Genomic DNA, 23,762 nt, shown 5'->3' with positions numbered 1-23,762 from the left:
TGAGATCTTCTTACCGCATGCAATTTTCGGTCAAATTCAGCAAAAGCTGCACAGGGTGCCCATCTGGAGGTTGTGCTGATGTCAGTTGAGTCTGGACATCTACTGGGCCTACTGGGTCCAGAGTTTACTGCTGTGGAGTAAAATCTCGTAGATAAATACTCGAGAAAGTCGACTGTTCGTACGAACCTACGGTGCGAAGATATATTTGATAGAGACGTTATGGTCAAAGGCAAAGTTCGCAAGTGTTGCTCTTATTTCATAAGCAGATATTTTGATGAGGCTAATCTTTTCTGGCGATATGCCAGAGTATGCCGTGCATATACCCAAAAAGAGAAGAATTCAAAGGTTGTGTCCTCTTTTCCAGAGTTAACTCGGAGGAAGAGGAATATTTAAACTCCATGAATTTGCTCGGTAACTTCAGATAAAGTCTGAGCGCACGTACCATGTCCTGTTCGAAGGCCTCTGGGGTTGTGTCAATTCAGGAGAGAGGTCATATGGTGACTTTTTGATTGCACACTGATGACAGCCTATTCTTGGTGACAAAACGGTGTTGGGTCATAAGGACCGCCGAGCTATCTGATCGAAAGTGAAGGTAGGCTGGTTTCACAGATGAGGAACGTAATTCACTGAATCCACATGCCGGAGCTAACGCTATTAGGAAACAGGTTTTATATGAAATGAGTCCCGGCGAAGTCCTGGGTAAAGGTTCAAATTTGCTAGAATTCAGCTAAGTCAGAAACCAGGAAAGATTCCTCTTGGGAAACATTGCGAGTGATGTAGACCAATGTATGATAACGTTGGTCAACAAGTCGGAGATGTCTTTGCTATGACCAAGATCCTCTCAATCGCGATGATGGAACGTGTCTAATATCACAGAGAGGTAGTCTTTATAGAATTAGTGCCAACATCTTCTCCTCTAACAAACAGATAAAAATGTCGGCTACCTGTGGGACAGAGACACTCAAAGGAATGATATTGACTTTGCACCGGTACATGAAAACGTCAAACTTTCCCTCATAGGCCTTTAAAATGGAGGGTCTTTTATCTCGTGCAGTTCTTTCCACCATTGAATGGTTGAATTGTTTATGCAGCAATGCTCTCCTGACAAGAGCAAAGCGTGAAGGAGAAAACGGCCCGGGACAAGGATGGAACATGTGGGCCGTTTGACAAGATTCGGCCTGGTTGAGATCCTCCTGGGTGTTATCCATTTCCTGTTGGAAAGGGACTTTTTTCAATTGTTCAGAAATGCTAGATGATTTAAAAGGAATAACAAAAAAATCGTTCTTTCCTTTTACTTGAATTGAAATTACCATAGGTTTCTGGAGGATTTCGTGCAAATATTTCGACGTGAAAGTAGATGAACTCGTACGGAACAGAGACGACACAATTGAGTAGTTTAGTAAAAACACAAGTTGAAGCCGAAACGGAGAGTACGAAACTGATAACAATTTCCTCGGTATGCAAGTAGCAGGAATTTAAATGAGGACGGATGAATGGGAACGTGAAAATATGTGTCTGTCAGATCAGGACTGATAGCAAATTCGTTCAGAAGGATGGAGAGGTGGACTGATATTGCCGTCTCCATCTTAAACTTCGGTGGAGGTGTGAACTGATTTATATGACAGATGTTGATGATTGTCTGAGCTGGCCATTGGCCTTCCTGACCAGAAAAGGCTTGGAGTAAAACCCCGGAGATTGTGGATTCAAAACAATCTCCACCGTCCGCTTCTCGATGGGCGCCCTGGTCTCTAGTTGTAAAAGTCGCTTCTCGATGAGCGCCCTGGTCTCTTGTTGTAAAAGTGTGTCCTTTACAGCATCGGACGGTACTTACGTCAGGAATGGTGAGGACGAAAGGAGATGGGGGTTGGTAAAATGATATTCGAAGCCCCTCTAAGACAATTTGGTTAGCCAACTCGCTTGGAAAACATAATAATCCAACGTTGTTTGAAAAAAAAAGTTGGCGCCTGCCGGATAGTTACTTTCGTGTGATCGGGGGCAACGAGTCAATGGCAACAGCGCGTAGCCTTCGGGATAGAGATACTTTGTTTCCAACCTCCTTGATACGACTGCCTCCGAGACTGATTAGCAGATTGTCTTATTATTTAGGATAGGGATCACGGTTGGTTTTTGACTTGTACAACGAAAGATCCCATACAACCTCGTTTCTGGTCATCAAGACCTTGAGAATAAAAGGGAGATTATTTATCAGGTGATGGTTGCTGAACAGACAAATGGAGGGGCAGTTGTTGGGTTGCCTGTTTCTGCACTTCCTCCATTTTGCCACTGAACAGCAGATGCAATCCAAAGGGAGTGGTTCACAGGGTTAGGGTGTGATGTGGCTTGAGCAAGGTTAAGACGTAAGTGTAAGCATGCGTTCCGTTGCACAAGACCAAGATTATCAGAAGCAAAATATTTGCGATTGTATGGCACGCCGCACTGTTAATTACGTTTGATATTCTAGTGGTTAAATCCAAGGCATGTCCAGAGAGACACAAAGTCCAACAACAGAGACGTGGCTACTTTATCGTGAATGGGCTTCGAAGTGGTATGCATAATACCTTTATCAACTTTATAGTAAGCTGGTGAAGTCCGAGTGACCGCAGCCAAGTTCTTGTCTAACACAGGAAGAATTGTAAAGAAGGCACCAGAATGGGTCTTATACCACAGAGATGCAAAGGATGCTGTAGTTGACTTTCAGTAAAAAGAGGCTATGGAATTGCCTGGGTCACTGATTTTCGCAGATATTCTCTCTGTAAAATTTCCTTGATTTTCATGGACTGCTGGGGAAGTCGGAAGAAAGGGCCGGCTTCCTCCTCGTCAATATCGAATGAGGCCTTGATCCTGTAGGCCAGTGTAGAGGATGGGGGTGATGGACATTCTGAGCTCATCGACACCCGATATATTTCCTCTATAACTGCCTTAAAGCTACACTTAGTTGGTTCCATGGCAGGACCTGATTATGAACCATCATAAGGATTATTGGGTTGTTCTGGTGGATATCAAGATCGGTACCCAGCTAATATATTAAGGCACAGATGAGATCATCTCTAAGACCGTAATGGCACCATCCAAGAGGATAAGCCATGAGTAAATGTCAAGCTGTATCTGCTGAATGTGGTTGTTGTATTGGTACAAACAGCTTGTCGAAATCACATTTAGCCAGTATGGGTGTTTGGCATATGGACAGCACTGTAGATGGTCATTGGTGGTTGGATGGTATGGAATGCAGCTGATACAGCATGAAAATGAGGTGTGGCTATAGGGCACAGCTCATTCATTTATAAACACTATGCGCCCTAAGGCCATGTTGAAACATGATGTGGGACTTATGCCGACTGGGCTGCCTAGAAATGGGTGGAAACTCCTCAAAGTGTTGAAATTCTGGACTAAAATAGAAGACAGAAGGACAGGGAAAAACTGAATAATCAACTCTGTTGTCACTTGCTTTGCCAAATGATGCACATGGAGAAGTCACAGTTTCCTCCAATTCTCTAGATGTAATATCAGCAGAAAGCAATGTACATTGTATTTTTGTTGGGGGAAGGGGCCCCAATTGCATCCTCAACAGGCTGGCCAAAGACAGTACTGGTGTTAATTATCAAAATATCAGTACTCTCAATCCTTTGATTTCCATCTCTGTTTCAGGCAGTTTTCTTAGAACTGTTGACCATCTATTCTCTGACCAACTGGTGAACATGATGCATGTGGCCAATGATGTACTCTTTGTATAGACACTAACAATACCAGAGACACCTGCTATACTACGGGTTAAAGATAAATAGTGTGTGCGAAGACAAATTACTGCACGTTCTATTACAACGTAGTTATGTAGAACGATGCACTAAGTAGGTGAAAAAAGATCACATAAATATGGCAAATATGGTGAACATTAAAATATATTGTATACTACCTGTCGAATGATCCTAAATACATCCAAAATCCTCAGTGGATGTGATGAGATTTAGCAGAAACTTCCAACTCATTTAGGAGGAAATGTGGACGATGTTGTCAGTTCACAGCGAAAGTTTAAAAATAGCACCATCTGTCAGTGACAAGAGGAGTTAATGGGCAAGAGTTATTGCCCTTTGTATAATATAGACAGAGAAGACAAATTTTTGTCTTTTGGGAGGGCTGGATTTGGGAGTTAGTGGAGCTTATAAAGTGATCGTGGAATGTATCCAAAAATTTAATCTGGCCTCTCAAGTGTTCACATGCTCAGCCAGTTAGATGCAACATCACCTCATGAATATATTGCTTTTTACTGAACTCATCTGAGATGTCCATGTGTGTGTGCATGTGTGTGTGTTTTGAATTTTTAACGTAACTTTAAAAAGATTTCAGTCGTATCGATACGAGGTCTGCAGTGTGACAGTTTATAGTGATGTCTAGCACTGGGGCATCATGCCGCAGACATGTAGCATGATGTCCCACCCACATTATCATGACACCAGGCCGACCAGTCCTAACACTAACCTCTTAATGCTGATCGTCAAGCGAGGCAGCTGTTAGATCCAATGTATAAGTCTTTGGTATGACTTATCTGGGGTTTGAACCTGTGACCTCCCACATCTGAGGTGGACGCTCTAACCACTATGCCATTGGAGTGGTCGAGATGTCCATGAGATTAGCTTATATGCCAAATCTAATAATAAATATGGCTTAGAGTGTTAACAATCTGTCAACAAGATGCATGATCACCTCGTTAATATGCATGGATGTCACTCATAAATGAACTCGTCCAAGACCTTGATGATATAAGCATATATACTTAATTTGATCAAGGTCTGATTTGAAACAGGATGTCTAGATTGTTCACAGACTGATGGACAAAGGATAGAAGGCCATACCATAAGCCCTTGGGCCAGGTGAGCTAATAACAGGGAAATAAGTTTAGTGATGTGAAAGTAAAGTCAAGCCATCTACATATGCATACAAAGAAGTCTGTCAGATCTATGACAAGTATTTTTTGCAAAATCATGCTAGCAAGGTTTTCACTCCAAAAGTATAAATGAAAAATAGTTGAAGATTTTTAAAAAAGATTAAAATTCTGCCTTAGTGGCATGAAAATTTCTAATCAGGTCATCTACATTTGCATAAAAGTTGGTTATAATATTTTGCTTGTCTGTCTCTTGTGGCTTTTCCCAACCAAGGCTAATGCGAAGCAATATGGCACCCTTTGTGAAACAGGCATTTGGTGGCCTCCCATGCCCCAATTATTAAAATATTTACTGATAAGAAAACTTTGAAGAAATTCAAGCTATGGTCAAATAAACTGAATTTGCTAATGAAGAAAAAACAAAGATTACTTCATTTTAGCTGAATTTTATGAACCTTTTCTTCTCAGATTTGGCACCCCTCAGATAATGGTGCACATAGCTTGCACCAACCCTGTTGTCATCTGTACTAATGAGTTTCCTGGAATGGATGGATGTGATCATATCAAGATGGCACTACTGAACACTGTGGGGAAGCATAAAAATCAACACAGTTTAACTTTGCAATCAGTGTGTAGCTGACAAGTTATGACACTAAATATTGTAAACCAAGACAGAACTAAAATAGTTGTGATAGAGAGAGAGAGAGTTGTTGTTGTTGTTCTAGGGTTTAATGCCATTTTTCAGCACAAGATAGGCTATACATGGCGGCCAGTATAACTCGTGGAGGAAGAAAACCCAGGGAAGAACCACTGACCCACGAGAAGCTACTGGCAAGCTTTCCCACGTACCCATGCTAGCTGAGCCTTGGACTCGAACCCACGCAGACAGAGGTGTGATGGCAGTGATCTGGAACGGTGAGCGTTTTAGACCACTCTGCCACTCGGGGCCCCCAGAGAGAGAGAGAACGAGAGAGTCAAAACAATTAATGGATCGCTAGGTGATAGATCAATGGATTCATATGCTGTACATATGAATGCTTCTGCTTTTGCTAAATTACCTCTGAAAAGCAGTAACAAGAGTATATCAAAGGAAATGATGCTCTACTGGCTGAAAAGAATTTCATGTATTCAAGGTAAGACCATTTTGTGTGTTGAAACCATTTCTGATATTCATCATTAATAATTAGATTTTAATATAAGCTGCTGTGGTGGACATATTGACTGTCAGATTGACACCATTGCAATTTAGGACCAACAAGTAATCATTTAGGACCAACAAGTCATTAATTAGGACCAACAAGTTATCATTTAGGACCAACAAGTCATCATTTAGGACAACAAGTCATCATTTAGGACCAACAAGTCATTAATTAGGACCAACAAGTCATCATTTAGGACCAACAAGTCATCATTTAGGACCAACAAGTCATCATTTAGGATTGATGAAACATCATAAGAAATCTTCTGATGGAAATCCCTTGTTGATATGACTTTCAGTAGCAATAACAAAGATTTTCAATATAGTCACTGTAGTGACCATACCGGTCATTTTATTTAGGACCAACCAGACCATGGGATGAATGTGTGTGTAAAGTATCATAGCAGTCTGTGAAGTAGTTTAGGAGTAGCGATAACAAACTTGTACAACACACCATTCCAAAGACAATGGAGAGTTAAAAGTGGTCATGCTTTCAAGTCTCTTGGGTCTTTAGGACTCGAGTCACTCCAAATCTGGACCTCTTTCAGACCCATTTCTAGGGTGCAAATAACTGAAAAAAGCCACACAAAAGGAATGATATTTTATTGGAATCCATTATGGATATTACAAAGTTTGTTATAAGTTCATTGTGATCAAAACATCTAACAAAACCAGTGATCTAGACCTGTAGAGATCGAACTCAAGAACATATTATAACATAATGTAAAATGTTACATTCAGCACCTTAAATATTGTATTCAAGATATTATATTATGTATAAAATGGACCAGACAGCATAAACCTGGGGTCTCAAACACCCAGCCTGCAGGCTGCATGTGTCCTGCAAAGCCATATCCTGTGGCCCATAAAATGATTTGTGTCACAAGGTGTCATGAGAGATAACAAAGGTGGTGCGGCCCTTGGACATTGAAAATGCCCTCACGGCCCTCAGGGTGATTTGAGTTTGAGACCCCTGGCATAAATTATTAGGTCCATTCAAAATAATTATGCAACAAGAAAATGAAATTTTTAAATAACTACACTGGCCCAATTTCATCAAGAGAACTTAAGTCTGGACTCAAGTTATGACTGACTGAAACTGAAGTCGACTTAAAACTGACCAATCAAATATTTTAAGTCTAGACTTAAGTCATGTTCTTGCATAACCAGACCAGGCATAAAACTTTTACCAACAGAACCTATGCACAAATTTAAGTTTCAAATCAAGTGATCTGATTTGCTGAAATTGAGGCTTAATTTTACATATTTTGACAAATCATATGTCTTAAAAATCTAGACTTTGCGTGGCTGAGACCAGGCCCTGAAGTTCCACAACTTTCTAGACAGAATTACTTCAAATGTCTGAGACGAAATATCTTCAAAGACATTCATGACACAATCAAATTATCTGCTCTAACTAATTAGCTCCTATTTATTATTCTTGCAAATTTTACAATCTTTCACTTTGGAGAAACTATGATTTATAACTACTGATTTTTCAGTGTAAGTCAGAGTCTTTCACTCGGAAGCTTTTATAAATTCCAGACAACCTACAGCCTAGTTAAGACAGTTGCAGCCTAGTTAGAAATGTTTCAGTCAAGCATATTTGGAACTCATATTTTAAAAAAACCTGCCATCCCTGGGTATCATGCATATTCAAGAAGAACAGCCCTTAGGACAGTTTAACCTGAGTATAATCGATCATTAAGACATGTTTAACATGGGTGTAATCAATGATTAAGACAGATTTAACCTATATGTCATCAGTGATTACAACAGGTTTAACCTGAATGTAAATGATGATTAAGACAGGTTTAACCTGAGTGTAATCAATGATTAAGACATGTTTAACTTGAGTGTAATCAATGATTAAGACATGTTTAACTTGAGTGTAATCAATGATTAAGACATGTTTAACCTGAGTGTAATTAATGATTAAGCTTAAGATGATTAAGATTAAGACAGTTTTATAAATTTCATAACAGTTAAACCTAAATTAAGACCATTTTCACCTGATTGTAATCAATGATTAAAAAAGTGAGAAAAACTCAGATTATGGACAACTTGCAAATAACAGATTTATTTGGTGATTCATTATGCAACACTAGCATCTCTGTTTGAGAAGGAATTGTTAAAAATTTGTGGAACTACGACACTGTGGTCCCTAATAACAGGAATCTTAACAACTGTAACTTTATGAATGAAAATACTCAACATATACATCTCTGCCAACACAGAGACATTGAATCAAGGCTCATTTATACATAAAACAATGCAATTCAGTTTCAATAATGTGCATAATTAAATAGCTTTCATACAGGGTATATTGATCCAATATTAAAATATAAGAGCTATTCATTGTGTTCCATATACATTTTATATATCAAAATGTCAACTTGCAGAAATGACCTGTAGGAAGCGTAACCAGAACAAAATTATGAAACCATCTGAATGTTTGCTCTTGACTTTACTTTATGATATCATAAACTATAATGAATCAAGTATATGTAGACAGTTCATGATGTCTTGAGGTACATATACCATATTTACAAGTGTACAACAAACATCTAACCGTAGACAGCATAGACCCTGATTCGTCATCAAATTATTTCAGTCAGATCTTTATCTAACTCTTCATTCTATTCTTGATTTCCAGCAAAACAATGTAGACACTGATTGCATGTGAATTATATAATGGCAGATATGTGTCTATGCTGTTCATTTTACTCTTGATTTACAGCAAATAGCATGGATCCAGATCTGCCATCACAGTATGCACAAGTAGATTAGGGTCAATTCTATATTCTTGATATATAGATCCAGTTCTGCCGTTGCATTATGCACAAGTGGATCAGGGTCAATGCTGTTTTTTCCTCCTGATTTCCAGTGAATAATGCAGATCTATACCTGCATGTGCAAAATGTAATGGCAAATATGGGTCTACATGGTTCATTCTACCCTTTATTTCCAGCAGACTGTTAATCCCAATTGCATATGCATTATGTGATGGCCAATTAGGTCTATACCATTCATTCTATTCTACTTCTGAAGCGAGGGCAGATCAGTTCTATGCTGTTCATTCCACTTATAATTTCCAGGATAGATCCAGACCTGCCATAATATTACAATTTGGGTGCATTCTACTCAGTGTACACCAACCAGACTGCGTGTGCATTATGTAATGGCAGATAATGGCTTAACTGTTAACTCTACTCTTGATTTCCAGCAAACAGAGCAGATCCAGACTGCTTATGTAATGGCAGATCAATGTCTATGCTGTTCATTTAATTCTTGATTCAGATGTGCATGAGCATTATGTGATAACAGACCTGGGTTTGTGCTGTTTGACATTGGATGGTTTACATACACAGGTAAATACGATTTTATGGATTAAATGGAATGGTATTTAAACATGATGAACATTTAAAAATTCAAGTATTCTGAAAATGAATTTTTATTACAATCAAGAACAGAAAATAATATAAAAGCAAGTAAATGCCCATTAAAAAATAGTGGACCATGACCTGTCAGCTTCTAATTAAGCCACAATCTAAAGCAATACACAAGAACTCAATGATTAGGATACACTAAATAGCAAACATTAAAGGAATTCAGTTGGTCAATGATCATTAATTAGGGCACAAAGTGTAAACTGTATTTCTTTTGGATCAGGTCTATTACATCACTAGTAAAGATTACTATACACCCATTCAGGTATGGCATAAAATCCCAGCACATGTATGTCAAGGACTTGTATATTGTATTGTGCTCTGCCAACCTTAGAACAAATAACAAGTTTGCTGTTCCACTGTAAACTGCTCATGCTTAGATTAATGGTTACCGTATATATTTGATTATAAGCCGAGTTTAAATGCAAACAACATAGACCCTGATCTGCTGTTGCATAATGTACAGGCAGATCAAGGTCTTTATTGTTTGTTTCAATGATTACATCCAACAACTGCACATGTCCAGATTTACTGGTGCATTATGTAATGGTAGATAGGGGACTGTGCAGCTTGCAGTTGGACTCATAAGTGAGTTTATATGGTAACAACTGCATAGGTCCAGATTTACGGGTGCATTATGGAATGGTAGATAGGGGTCTGTGCAGCTTGCAGTTGGATTCATCTTATAAGTCAGTTTATATGGTAACATTTTCATTCATTTCTTGACTAGTTTCAAAGAGCTACAAAGACAGGCAATACTGATTTCAAATTGATTTAAATACAATGAAACTTCCCCAAACTGGTCCTTCTTCAATCTGGCTTCCTCTGCACACAGGACACAAAAATCCATTTTAAAACTTATTAAATCTTTTTATACTGGCCACTTCTATAGAGTGGCCAAAGTTTTGCTCCTAACAGTGTCTGACTAAGGGACGTTTTACTGTAGATGATACTTTACACAGAAAGCCATTTACAGGGCAACATCCACGACTTAAAATAAGAATGGATGAGTAAACTGTATTAATCTCCAACTTAAAAGATTATATAAATATCCATGGATGAGATGTGTGTGTGTGTGATTTGGATTTTTAACGTAGCTTTAACAATTTTTCAGTCATATCACTATGATGTCTGCAGTGTGGCAGTTTACAGTAATGTCTAGCACTGGGGCATGATGTCCCACCCAGTCACATTATCCTGACACCAGCCCAGCCAGTCTTAACATTAACCTCTTCATGCTGAGTGCCAAGCGAGGCAGCTGTTGGTACCATTTTTTAAGTCTTTGGTATGACTCGGCTGGGGATCAAACCCACGACCTCCTGCATCCGAGGCAGATGCTCTAACCACTAGGCCACAACAGCCGTTATTCCATGGATGAGATAAGCTTAATTGTGGGAGATCACAAAAAACACAGTTCCACTGAACAGAAATTTCAACCATTCTGGACCCAAAAAATGTCTTTCTTTAGTTAGAATTCTTTGTCAAGTCCACATGTTTACAATCATTAAAAATTGTATCTACAGAAAATACATGGTCTTATGTTTTTACCACCATTTTTAAATAAATACATGCTACAATTAAATTACAAAACAAATTACACTAACGTAGTAATATTTAAAAAGATCATTTCTAGTGTACCTAAAAATGGCAAATTATCATTATTGAGGCAAATTATATCACAAAATTTTAATCAAGAAACAGTGTGTTATATCAAAGCATCTAATGGTTAATTTTTATGAAGACTAACTGGAAAATAAGGAGACCAGCTCCGACACATTTATAAAACCAAGACACTAATACAGATTGTCATACAGAAACAACGAAAGACTCTAACTAGCATGTTTAAATTAATTCATTAAAAGAATGGGCCATTTTTTTTTTAAACTAATAAGTTATAAACATGACAGAATTGAACATAACATAGCACAACATAACATAACAAACATTATATAATATCACTTAAAATTAGAAATGGTACTGGATTTTTAAATTAGGTTCACAAGTACAAATTAGATTATTTGCAGGTACATTCTATTTTCATCAGCTTTGAAACAATCTAGGATTTAAGGCTTTTACTTTCATTTCAAACACTGACTAGATTCTGTTTGCTGTGGGAAGGCAAAAAAATTCCTTTTCACAACTTGGAAAGTGTGATCACATGCTGAGGTCTGTTTCAGAAGCTAGCTAAAATAAATTAAGTGCATGTAAGATCACCTTCCTGATTGCAAGAAACATTTTTATTTTGTAAAATAAGTTTCTCCAATAATACTTACCTGATCATAATACCTTAGTAGAATTACCACTACCTCATTTTAAGGGTGAGTAGAGGCTCATATTGAATAACAGTAGTAACTTAAGTATTCATGGGATTTGGTGCCAATCCCTGTATTTAGGGGAGATCACTCTAATTGCCATCTAGATGGGCAGATAACTTTTAGCTCTTTTGGTAAATGTTTTAGTCTGGGAAGGTGTATTTGAGGTAGTAGTAGTTCTCTTAGGTATTATGATCAGGTAACACGTTTAATGAATATACATGTTATTTGCTAGGAATTGCAATCTAGTGATAGATCCAGTGGGATTCAGCATAGGAGTCAGTCAAAAGTACTTTTCTAGTGAAATAAATACTTTTTCCATTGAAAATTGTCTATTTTAATCGGAATGAAACCACCCCTTTCCCAAACTGAATCTAAACAGTAAAAATCCTGGATCAAGTTTCTTGATTTAACACGAACAGTATCCAAATAATTTACTTTTGCCACAAAAATGTAAATATTGCTGAAGTATTAAATATAGGTCACAGAAACCTTATTTGGAATAAGGATGCAGTACTTACTAATATGCATCCCTAACCAACTAAATCTCATGATTCTTGTCTAAGATGGTATGCATATAGCAGGCCAAAAAACTTGTGGTGATCTGTTAAATGCAAAAATTTTAACAAAGTCAGTAATAGGTGAAATATAGGTCACAGTCACCTACTTTTGTTATACAAGTGTGATACAAAACAGATGCATATTATCATCAAGTTTCTTGAACAGTGTCTGAGAAATGAAATTCAAACACAAAATGTAAGCAAAGTCGGTGAAGCATAAAACATGTGACAAAATCAGATTTTCAGATCAGTAGATTTGCATCTAAATGAGTAGGATTTCTTATCTACATAAATTGTATGCATTTTAGGGAAACTGAAAACAAAACAAGTGGGTTCCCCCCCCCCACACAATATATGCCCTCTTCATATTATAATAAAACAGCACATTTTTAACATGAATCAGATTCTGATGGCAATGTTAAAATAATAATTAATGGGTCAGGGTGTTGTGAATTAAATGAAAAAGGAATATTAATAATTTTGTATTTCGTATAGTTTACTGAAAAGATTTTTAATTTTATAAAATCCACAAGCAGTTTTAGTTTTCTTCACAAGTTTACTGCCTAATGTCCACCAATGACATTCATTGTAATTATCAAGTTATAATGCACACTCAGGACCTTTGCTATTCATGATGATATTCATTGTACATGTAATTATCAAGTTATAATGCACACTCAGGACCTTTGCTATTCACGATGACATTCATTGTAATTATCAAGTTATAATGCACACTCAGGACCTTTGCTATTCACGATGACATTCATTGTAATTATCAAGTTATAATGCACACTCAGGACCTTTGCTATTCACGATGACATTCATTGTAATTATCAAGTTATACTGCACACTCAGGACCTTTGCTATTCATGATGACATTCATTGTAATTATCAAGTTATACTGCACACTCAGGACCTTTGCTATTCATGATGACATTCATTGTAATTATCAAGTTATACTGCACACTCAGGGCCTTTGCTATTCATGATGATATTCATTGTACATGTAATTATCAAGTTATACTGCACACTCAGGACCTTTGCTATTCACGATGACATTCATTGTAATTATCAAGTTATACTGCACACTCAGGACCTTTGCTATTCATGATGACATTCATTGTAATTATCAAGTTATAATGCACACTCAGGACCTTTGCTATTCATGATGACATTCATTGTAATTATCAAGTTATACTGCACACTCAGGACCTTTGCTATTCATGATGATATTCATTGTACATGTAATTATCAAGTTATACTGCACACTCAGGACCTTTGCTATTCATGATGACATTCATTGTAATTATCAAGTTATAATGCACACTCAGGACCTTTGCTATTCATGATGACATTCATTGTAATTATCAAGTTATAATGCACACTCAGGACCTTTGCTATTCACCTGCATGAACTTAAAATCTGCTTTGCATGATACATTCAGTGCAAATGCAGGACATTTGCAACTCATTTGCACATACCTAAACAATTAATCAGGCAAAATTGCTTATGCAAGAGTTTACCCAAATCATATTTTGGTTAGTCTCTCCTTTTTAACTTGCTTCCACCAAAGGTTGGCCAATTCCTGATCAAAGACATGGCTGACCATCTTTATCCCGGCATTACTTACAATGCCTAAATAAATATCCTGCATTTGGCCTTAAACTCTATCAGATTACAACAATTAAATAATCAATTTACAGCTTGTTGTGTACACATGTGAGCCATTGTGTAACATTCTTAGATCAGCACTCACTCAGCAAACATCACTGCACCAGTCACTACCCTCATGGAAAAATGTCCCTATCCCCAGTACAACAGTTTCAAATGGTTTCTGTAATGTGTGGATGGAACACAAAAAAATACTATTTTTTTTCTTCTAATTTTCCATAGTAGTAGATTTCAACTTTAAAATGGTATGAATGGTGTACAGCCTTTAAGTATCCTACTGGCAGTAGAATCAAATTTATGATAAAATATGAGCTATTGTAACTTACTTTTATGATCATGGTGAAGTACTTGTCAAAATGCATCCCCTTATCAAGTTTAAGATTCCAGGTATGACCCTGTGTATACATGGTGCAAAAACCAACATGGTCATGGGCTAAACACAAACTTATCCAAGAATGTACAAATGATGTACAGGTAGAAAATGTATACCTTAGGTTGTTTCCCCTTAGTGTAGTACCATGAAACCTACTTCCACACTGTTGCCTAAGAATTACCAAGAATGAGACGAAGCAAATATATGTATATGCTTATATGTGGATGCCAACACAGAGGATAGCACAGTAGTTCTCCTCTACTTTGTACATGCAAACTAAATCTATGAAAATATAGCGACGAGTACAGTACAATGACATACAAGATGCCCAGCATCTTCACTTTAACAATAAATACAAAAAGACATACATTTATGCCATGTGTTCCAATAGTTATTTTAAAAAAAGGAAAGGTTACAAAGGGCTAAGATACAAATATAAATAGGTCAAGAACTGATCATCTTATATTAATCACCACTAATCTGTGATCTAATTAAATCTTAAGGGCAAAGTTGAAGAATGGCACACCTGCCATTAGTGCCTTGACATGTGTCCTTCTGAATAAATACCATATGGTCAGCTAAGTTCACTGACCACTATGCAATGTAGCAAATGATGAATACATTTAGCTACTGGAATTCTTAACTGCATCATATATGATAAAGCACCTTTTTGGGAACAGCAGCAGCACACCTCAACCCAATACTCTATAATTACCCTTTTTCTCTCTGTATCTCTGACTCTCTGCCCCATGGTGAGAATGGTTGAATAATAATAATAATAATAATAATAAGAATACTTTATTTATAGAAGGGTGACTCATTAGTCAAAGACTATTCTCTCTAGAGGCCCTCTTAAGGAGAGTATAGCAATGTTCATTATATGAAAGATAGCAGTAATTACTGTTTATTTTAATATGTTTAGTATTAAAATACTAAATTCCATTAAAATCTATTAAAAGCATATACATACTGTAATATTTTCAGCAGATTTTACATGTAGTGGAAACGTTCCACACAAATGTACCAGAGTATTGGAAGCTCTTTTTAAATTGCTCTGTTCTTGGTTTTGGTGCCTGAAAGTTTCCCTATGACATTAATCTCATTTGGTACTGTGTTGAAAAAGGCCTGAATAAATCTTGAAGATGCTGCTGGTACATTTATCAAGTGATGTATTGAATGTAAATACTTCTGAGGATTTCCTTTCTTGATAGTAACAAGATCTAACCATTGCTATGGAGATCACCTTGAACATAAAATATGATTTGGAAGGCAACTGAACCCCATTGCTAAGGAGGCTAAACAAAAGATCAAAGTAATCTAGATAATAAAACATTCAGAAGAAGAAGAAACGGAAAACACTGAGAACAAAAGACAAATAAGTAAAAATTAAAATAAACTTGAGAACAACTGTAAAGCTGTATCTAACTGGCTATTCTAGAATTGCACCAAGATAACAAAATGCCACTTCTTATATGGTTATGTAGAAGATTTAAACAACAGGACAAAAATCATAAAGTCTGAGCTACCATTAAATGCCTGGTGAAACAGACTAAACATACTCCCACTCACCCTATCACTGCTTCACGATGCAATGGATGCAGAGACCACTATATCAATAGTAACTCAAACTGTGAAATGTTGATTAACGATATATATATATATATATATATATATATATATATATATATATATATATATATATATATATATATATATATATATATATATATCTATCTATCTATCTATCTATATATACACACACACACACACTATATATACCAAAATTCAAAATTCTCTGATAAGCAATACAGAATGAAAAGCACACTGCCATAATTGTACAATCTTTATGCTGACTTTTTTCCCTTGTTCAATAATAATCCCATCCATCCACCCACCACAAATTCATCCATTTTTTTCAAAAACATTTACGTCATAAACTCCTGACTTATCTTGGGAGAATTACTGTCTTAGGTCCAAGGTACAATCAACTGAAACCAACATATTGTTATCTTGAAATCACAAGTATATAAAAAAAAAACAGCACAGACCCAGATCTATCAACAGCATTATGTGATGACAGGTCAGGATCTATGCTGTTTGCAGTTGGATGTGTGTCAAATACTGATAAATATGGCATAGCTCTTTCAGAGTCTGTCAGACACATGCAATTTTCCTTCCATATTCAAGCACAGCAAATACCAGTCACTTCACTTAATTGAATCATTAGCAGTAATGCTGATTCTCCGCTTTGACCAGAACTAGATTCATCTATCTAGGGCTGTTAAGCAAAATTTTCCAAGCTGCTTGTCCAGGAAAAGAGCATCTGGGAGAAAAAAAAAGACTCATTCTGACTAGTTTTTAACTTGTCATCATTTTGTTCTTCACAATTTTCTTTATTTTCTGGAACCTAATGTTAAAGCTAGATTCTGAAAATTGCAGCATTTGTTTTTTAAGTATACCTGTGTGGTACTCATTACTTTGGTACTTGAATATCAACTGTAATGTAATCCATTATATACTACCATATATTTCTGCAATTTGTTCAGTATATGTAATATACCTGCTTGTTTCGCTGTTTTAGCTGCCTGTTAGTCTGAATGCTAAGTAAAATTAATCATTCAAATATTCCAACAACAAAAAATTTATATGTTTAATGTCTAATGCCAATCTAGCCCATTACCCAACATGGCACAGGGTACATTATCTCTGAAAGGGACACTTAATCAAGCAATGTTTCACATCCCCTACAGACTATGGATTCTTAGATAATCAGAAACAATTGAATCAAACATCTATTTAGAAATCTAGGACTCAGTCTTCTACTTTTTAAATGAACCATCTTATTAATAACATTGTGCAAGTTGTGTACCACCTGCAAATTAGAAACATTCTGAGAGTCATACAACACTAATTACTTGCAGACTTTGTGTGCAACATGTCTTTTGTTGGTGGTTTAAAAAGCCAAATGTCAGCATGCCATATTGACACATACTATAAGACAATTCCAGATTATGCACAAAGAAGCAACATGGTTATGAGAGAAAATGCTGATCTGGAAAAGACTGCCTGAACATATGTGGTGTGTCAATCTTGCACATGAAAATGGGCCTTGTTTGTTTCTGAAAAGTTGCACTTGCCCAGGATTAAATACTTATCTTCAGGCACTTCTCTGACAGAGACAATGATTAGTCCAAAGTGTTGGGCTATCCTATTTCTACTTGTACAGACTAGACCTCACTGTTGGGCTATCCTATTTCTACTTGTACAGACTAGACCTCAGTGTTGGGCTATCCTATTTATACTTGTACAGACTAGTCCTAAGTGTTGGGCTATCCAGTTTATACTTGTACAGACTTTTGTCATAAGTGTTTGGATTATACTATTTCTATTTGTACAGACCTAGCTCACTGAGAAAAAATTGTTTGGAAACATGAAGGCAAACACTGGACATTATACATGTTGAGCACATTTGTCTGTGTTTGGTTTATGATGCAAAAGTTTCTATAAATATTATTCTCAAGTACAGTTATAGAAAAGAAGACACATACCACATGTACTCACTTATAAGTCTAGTCCAACTGCAAACTCCACAGACTCAGTTAAGCCATCACATAATGTGACAGCAGATCTGGGTCTGCGCAGTTTGTAGGGAGTAATCAGTAGAACAAACAACATAGACCCTGATTTGCCATCACATAGTGTGACAGCAGATCTGGGTCTGTGCAGTTTGTAGGGAGTAATCAGTAGAACAAACAACATAGACCCTGATTTGCCATCACATAGTGTGACAACAGATAGGGTTTGTGCAGTTTGTAGAGAGTAATCAGTAGAACAAACAACACAGACCCTGATTTGCCATCACATAGTGTGACAGCAGATAGGGTTTGTGCAGTTTGTATGGAGTAATCAGTAGAACAAACAACATAGACCCCGATTTGCCATCACATAATGTGACATCAGACAGGGTTTGTGCAGTTTGTAGGGAGTAATCAGTAGAACAAACAACACAGACCCTGATTTGCTAGCACATTATGTGATAACAGATCAGAGTCTCTGCTGCTTCAGTTGAACTGGACTTATAAGCAAGTACTGATGGTACTGACTGTTCTAAGTTTTCATACAGAAAATGCTGCTATACTGTAGTCCCTGGCCAGGATACCACTGCCAAAGTTACAGCACCATCAATGGTCTTGAGAAGTTCAACAGCTCTAGTGTGGGTCACACTCACCAGACTGTGTTCATTCACACTCAAAATGATATCACCGCACCTAGAAAATTACAAACAAGTTAATTAGAATGTTGTGCCTTTTATAATACTAGCGGACAACAAAATGTACAATTCTTTCAGTCTAATAAATGAACTGATGTGTAAATAATAATAAAAGTGAATGCTATTTAATTAGACTAAGTAAAATCATCGCCTATCCCATCTTCTTGAATAAAGATTTAAGATGTCTGTAGCACATATCCGTAGGATGCTATTTTATTATATAAAAAATCTATTCCAAATCAATACTTTTACAGAACTTTTACTCTGTAACTGTTAGTTTAGGTAATAACTGCTCAAACTTATGGCATATTAAATAGGGCCACAATTTTTCTCATAGCTATAGGAAGTAAAGGTTTACCATGAAACAAATCAAACCTTGATTATACTGAAAACTGTCATTGAAATGATCCATATTTATCCAGTGTCAGTATCTGTTAAATATAGACATATAAAGTCAACGTTTTTTTTTCTTTCTCCATGGCTAATTTCTTATCTTCCTTGCCTAAATTCTTTGTTGTTTTCAATGAAAAGGCTGGAAAGTTGGTTCTGAAAGCAGGATAAAGACAATATTGGTCAACGTGATTGGAAAGATAATCACATAATCAGCTTTTCTGTCAAGATGGCCTCCTCTTCCCCTTACACTCATCCGATTGGCACCCACTGTAACACTACTGAATGACAAGCAACTAAAGGGAGATTTTAAATTTTTTGTCATTTTGTACAATTTTTCCATTACTTTTAATTACATTTTTTCAAGGATTTTCCATGAGTGTAATGAATGAACTGTAACATTCAGATCATTTATCTTTGTAAGAAGGGTTTTGTGGAACGAGGTGTCTTGTCTGTAAGAAGGGTTTCATGGAACGAGGTGTCTTGCCTGCACACAATGATTTGACTTTAATCATACACAATCACAACCCCTATATTGGACTTGCGAAAACTGTAACATAGATTCAACACAAAATTGACATATATTCCATTGCTACTTTTACCATTGCTGTAAGAAATGTTAAAACTGAGTTATGTCAAGGCATCTTCTAATATAGTGTAGACAACAATCTGGTCCAAATCAAGCCGGCAATATGGTGTAGACAACAAACAGGTCCAAATAAAGAAAGCAATATGGTGTATACAAAAATCTGGTCCAAATAAAGCCAGCAATATGGTGTGAACAATAATCTGGTCCAAATAAAGCCAGCAATAAAGTGTAGACAACAATCTGGTCCAAATCAAGCCAGCAATATGGTGTAGACAACAACTGGGTCCAAATAAAGCCAGCAATAAAGTGTAGACAACAATCTGGTCCAAATAAAGTCAGCAATATGGTGTACACAAAAATCTGGTCCAAATAAAGCCAGCAATATGGTGTAGACAACAATCTGGTCCAAATAAAACCAGCAATAAAGCGTAGACAACAATCTGGTCCAAATAAAGCCAGCAATATGGTGTAGACAACAATTGGGTCCAAATAAAGCCAGCAATATGGTGTACACAAAAATCTGGTCCAAATAAAGCCAGCAATATGGTGTAGACAACAATCTGGTCCAAATCAAGCCAGCAATATGGTGTAGACAATCTGGTCCAAATCAAGCCAGCAATAAAGTGTAGACAACAATCTGGTCCAAATCAAGCCAGCAATATGGTGTAGACAACAATCTGGTCCAAATCAAGCCAGCAATATGGTGTAGACAACAATCTGGTCCAAATCAAGCCAGCAATAAAGTGTAGACAACAATCTGGTCCAAATCAAGCCAGCAATATGGTGTAGACAACAACTGGGTCCAAATAAAGCCAGCAATAAAGTGTAGACAACAATCTGGTCCAAATAAAGCCAGCAATACGGTGTAGACAACAATCTGGTCCAAATAAAGCCAGCAATACGGTGTAGACAACAATCTGGTCCAAACAAAGCCAGCAATAAAGTGTAGACAACAATCTGGTCCAAATCAAGCCAGCAATATGGTGTAGACAACAACTGGGTCCAAATAAAGTCAGCAATATGGTGTAGACAAAAATCTGGTCCAAATAAAGCCAGCAATATGGTGTAGACAACAATGTGGTCCAAATAAATCCAGCAATAAAGTGTAGACAACTATCTGGTCCAAATAAAGCCAGCAATATGGTGTAGACAACAATCTGGTCCAAATCAAGCCAGCAATACAGTGTAGACAACAATCTTGTCCAAATCAAGCCAGCAATAAAGTGTAGACAACAATCTGGTCCAAATCAAGCCAGCAATACGGTGTAGACAACAATCTGGTCCAAATCAAGCCAGCAATATGGTGTAGACAACAATCTGGTCCAAATCAAGCCAGCAATATGGTGTAGACAACAATCTGGTCCAAATCAAGCCAGCAATACAGTGTAGACAACAATCTGGTCCAAATCAAGCCAGCAATATGGTGTAGACAACAATTGGGTCCAAATAAAGCCAGCAATATGGTGTAGACAACAATCTGGTCCAAATCAAGCCAGCAATAAAGTGTAGACAACAATCTGGTCCAAATAAAGCCAGCAATAAAGTGTAGACAACAATCTGGTCCAAATAAAGCCAGCAATATGGTGTAGACAACAATCTGGTCCAAACAAAGCCAGCAATAAAGTGTAGACATCAATCTGGTCCAAATCAAGCCAACAATACGGTGTAGACAACAATCGGGTCCAAATAAAGCCAGCAATACAGTGTAGACAACAATCGGGTCCAAATCAAGAACATTTTTTCAAAAAGGTTTCAAGCAAAAATAAGCATGGTACAAACATCTGCCTGTAACTATTTTTCATTCTCACACCCAATCCATTTTCGCACTTCTGCAGAATATTTTCCTATTCTTTGGTGTTTCTGTGTTCTTGGCAAGGTCCCTAGAATTCTCCCTCTTTTCAATAAGTCAAATTATTTATAACTTTTCTCTTCCTCTTCTACTTTTTGCACATTTCACAATTTATTTCTTCTTTGGCAACTATACCACTGTGAAAGTAATTTGCATCTTTTTTAAACAGAATGATGTATTTACACAAGATGTGATCTGGTACTGTCAAACATGTTTTCTTTCTCTATGAGTAAGAAAAGGCTATCATACCATTTTTTTCATCAATAACTTGTGCTAACTATATTGCACTCCTCAGATGTTAGCTTTTATACTCTTAATAATAGTCAGTAATTATTTAAACAATATGTGTCTGTGGGGATACCAGAGTAATTGTGGGGTAGGCAATGAAAAGGGTATTGGTAAAGAAATTTTAGTATCATGCCAAAGAATACTGTCTAACTAATTTTATTTAATGAAAATGGCTTTTTTCTGTTTTATACACAGGCAAACTTGTGCTAATGGTTACCAAAAAAATCGGCACACTTCAAAGAATCCAAAGTCAGCTTCTTAGGTTGGCTTGTTTTGTATTTTATAGCCTTTAACAAAAAATTCAACACACTTTAACGAATCTGATGTGAGCATCCAATGTTAGTTTGCTTGGTAATAAAAATAACCTTTGTATCTGATATCCTGTCAGTAAGTTCAAACAATGAGTTTATTGCTTGCTGCCAGTTGTGTTTGTTCACCACCTTGGCTTTTATTTGCTTGGTTTCTGTAATCATAATTAATACAAATGGGCATTGATGTTTGTGAGTAAATAGTATACACAGCAATAACTTGCTTTATTAATACTTTTTGTAACCCATGCTAGTGTAATTTGCACCAAGGTGAATGCATTTTCAAATAATCACTTTTATTTGCAAGATAATGTCATATGGTTAACCTGGATAGAATAAAATCTTGGTTATTTTGCACCTAACACAGTGTCATGTGTGAATGGCAGATGCCTTCAAGCAATTGGTTGATTATTTCCCTCTCATTTGCAATTTTGCTGGATCCAGTTATCAGTTGGAAAACATATTTAAACCTCTGAGTACAACCAGACATGATTTGTTTCTCTAAGTTCATGTCACTGAACAATGTGTCATGTGTTATCTGACACAAGCGATACACGCTAGATATACACCACTCCCTCGATAACTTGCGCACATCGGGGTCCAGAAACATCGACCTCACTGTAAGTGATGCGCGAGTTATCGAGGGACCTATAAAATAAGCCCAAAACCAATAAAGTGATCGACGACATAAAGGAAAAATGGGGGGGGGGTAAGGCAGATTATAGTGTTGAATTCTCACTTTATAATCGTGGTGAGATTAACTGTGAATAAATATCTCTTCATAACGGTGTACTTTATTTATTATTTCCTCATAGAGCAACATTAATTTCAGGATAAATTACAGTATATTGAGGCAATCATCGAAAACATTATTCCACGTGGTTTCCGTTCGCTTAACATGTGTACCACTTCACACATTGTGTACTATGTCACTAATTTTTATGTTGAATTGGATACATTCTAGTTTTATTGTTTGATCCAAATTAGATGTTTTTTTATATACAAAAGATCAACTCTTTTCGAGAAAAAGTGTCAATCGAACGACAGATAGATAGATTTGATTGCGATATTAGTAAAATGGAAAACAAAAAGCAAGGGTTAATCAGTACTAATATATTTAATGGGTCTACAAATTTAAAACAACGTAAATTAGAACAAGTTAATACTTGCCGTTTGTGCCATGCTTGACAAATATCAATTCACCTTTTGAAAAAATCAGTTAATTTTTTTTGTGTGTTACTCCTTGGTTTCTCTGCCGCTGAGCAAAATCCCTCAGATTTCTCAACTGCATGAGCTTTACGTAGTCAACATTTTGAGTCTCCAGCCACCTTATGGCAATATCAAAATATTTGATTGCTTCCTGTGCAGAGGGCCCACACCCACAGGTGCAACATCTGTGTCTGCATCACTTTCAACACTTGTTGTACTCCAGTTAGAATCGTCTTCTGCTGCAAATTTGTTCGTTATAGAATTAATTATTGTTTCATCTGATATGTATTCGGCTGTGGGGCAATCATTGTCAGAACAAATCCACTCCTCCATATCATCAAGAGAAACGCCCATCTCAGGACCATGAGTCTGTACAAATTTCTCCCAAACAGCCTCGGCATTAATGACACCAGTTTCACT

The 23,762-nt window shown here is 36.7% G+C and overlaps 1 protein-coding gene and 2 long non-coding RNA genes across 4 annotated transcripts in view; 1 reads left to right on the top strand and 2 right to left on the bottom strand.

Annotated features, from left to right (window-relative positions):
• Nucleotides 1–6,662: 6,662 nt before the first annotated feature.
• LOC149785324 (uncharacterized) lies at nt 6,663–16,102 on the bottom strand. Its single transcript, XR_016425386.1, has 2 exons — nt 13,196–16,102; nt 6,663–13,015 (listed from the first exon to the last, which is right to left on the bottom strand). It is a non-coding gene; the product is annotated as an uncharacterized LOC149785324 (long non-coding RNA).
• Nucleotides 9,936–10,328, top strand: LOC149785325 (uncharacterized). Its single transcript, XR_016425385.1, has 2 exons — nt 9,936–10,043; nt 10,140–10,328. It is a non-coding gene; the product is annotated as an uncharacterized LOC149785325 (long non-coding RNA).
• A 100-nt stretch (nt 16,103–16,202) lies between the features above and the next one.
• LOC149785323 (ligand of Numb protein X 2-like) overlaps nt 16,203–23,762 on the bottom strand; it is a 141,228-nt gene continuing 133,668 nt past the window's right edge. For both annotated transcript variants that reach the window (XM_089979219.1, XM_089979220.1), the window contains exon 15: nt 16,203–18,707. In XM_089979219.1, coding sequence (XP_089835345.1) covers nt 18,572–18,707 — 136 coding nt within the window. In that variant the 3' untranslated portion in view covers nt 16,203–18,571. The remainder of the gene's footprint in view (nt 18,708–23,762) is intronic.

The sequence above is a fragment of the Sinohyriopsis cumingii genome, chromosome 13, assembly GCF_028554795.1.
Source record: "Sinohyriopsis cumingii isolate HCF-2022 chromosome 13, ASM2855479v2, whole genome shotgun sequence".
NCBI lineage: Eukaryota > Metazoa > Mollusca > Bivalvia > Unionida > Unionidae > Sinohyriopsis > Sinohyriopsis cumingii.
This window is presented reverse-complemented; position numbering and strand designations above follow the sequence as displayed.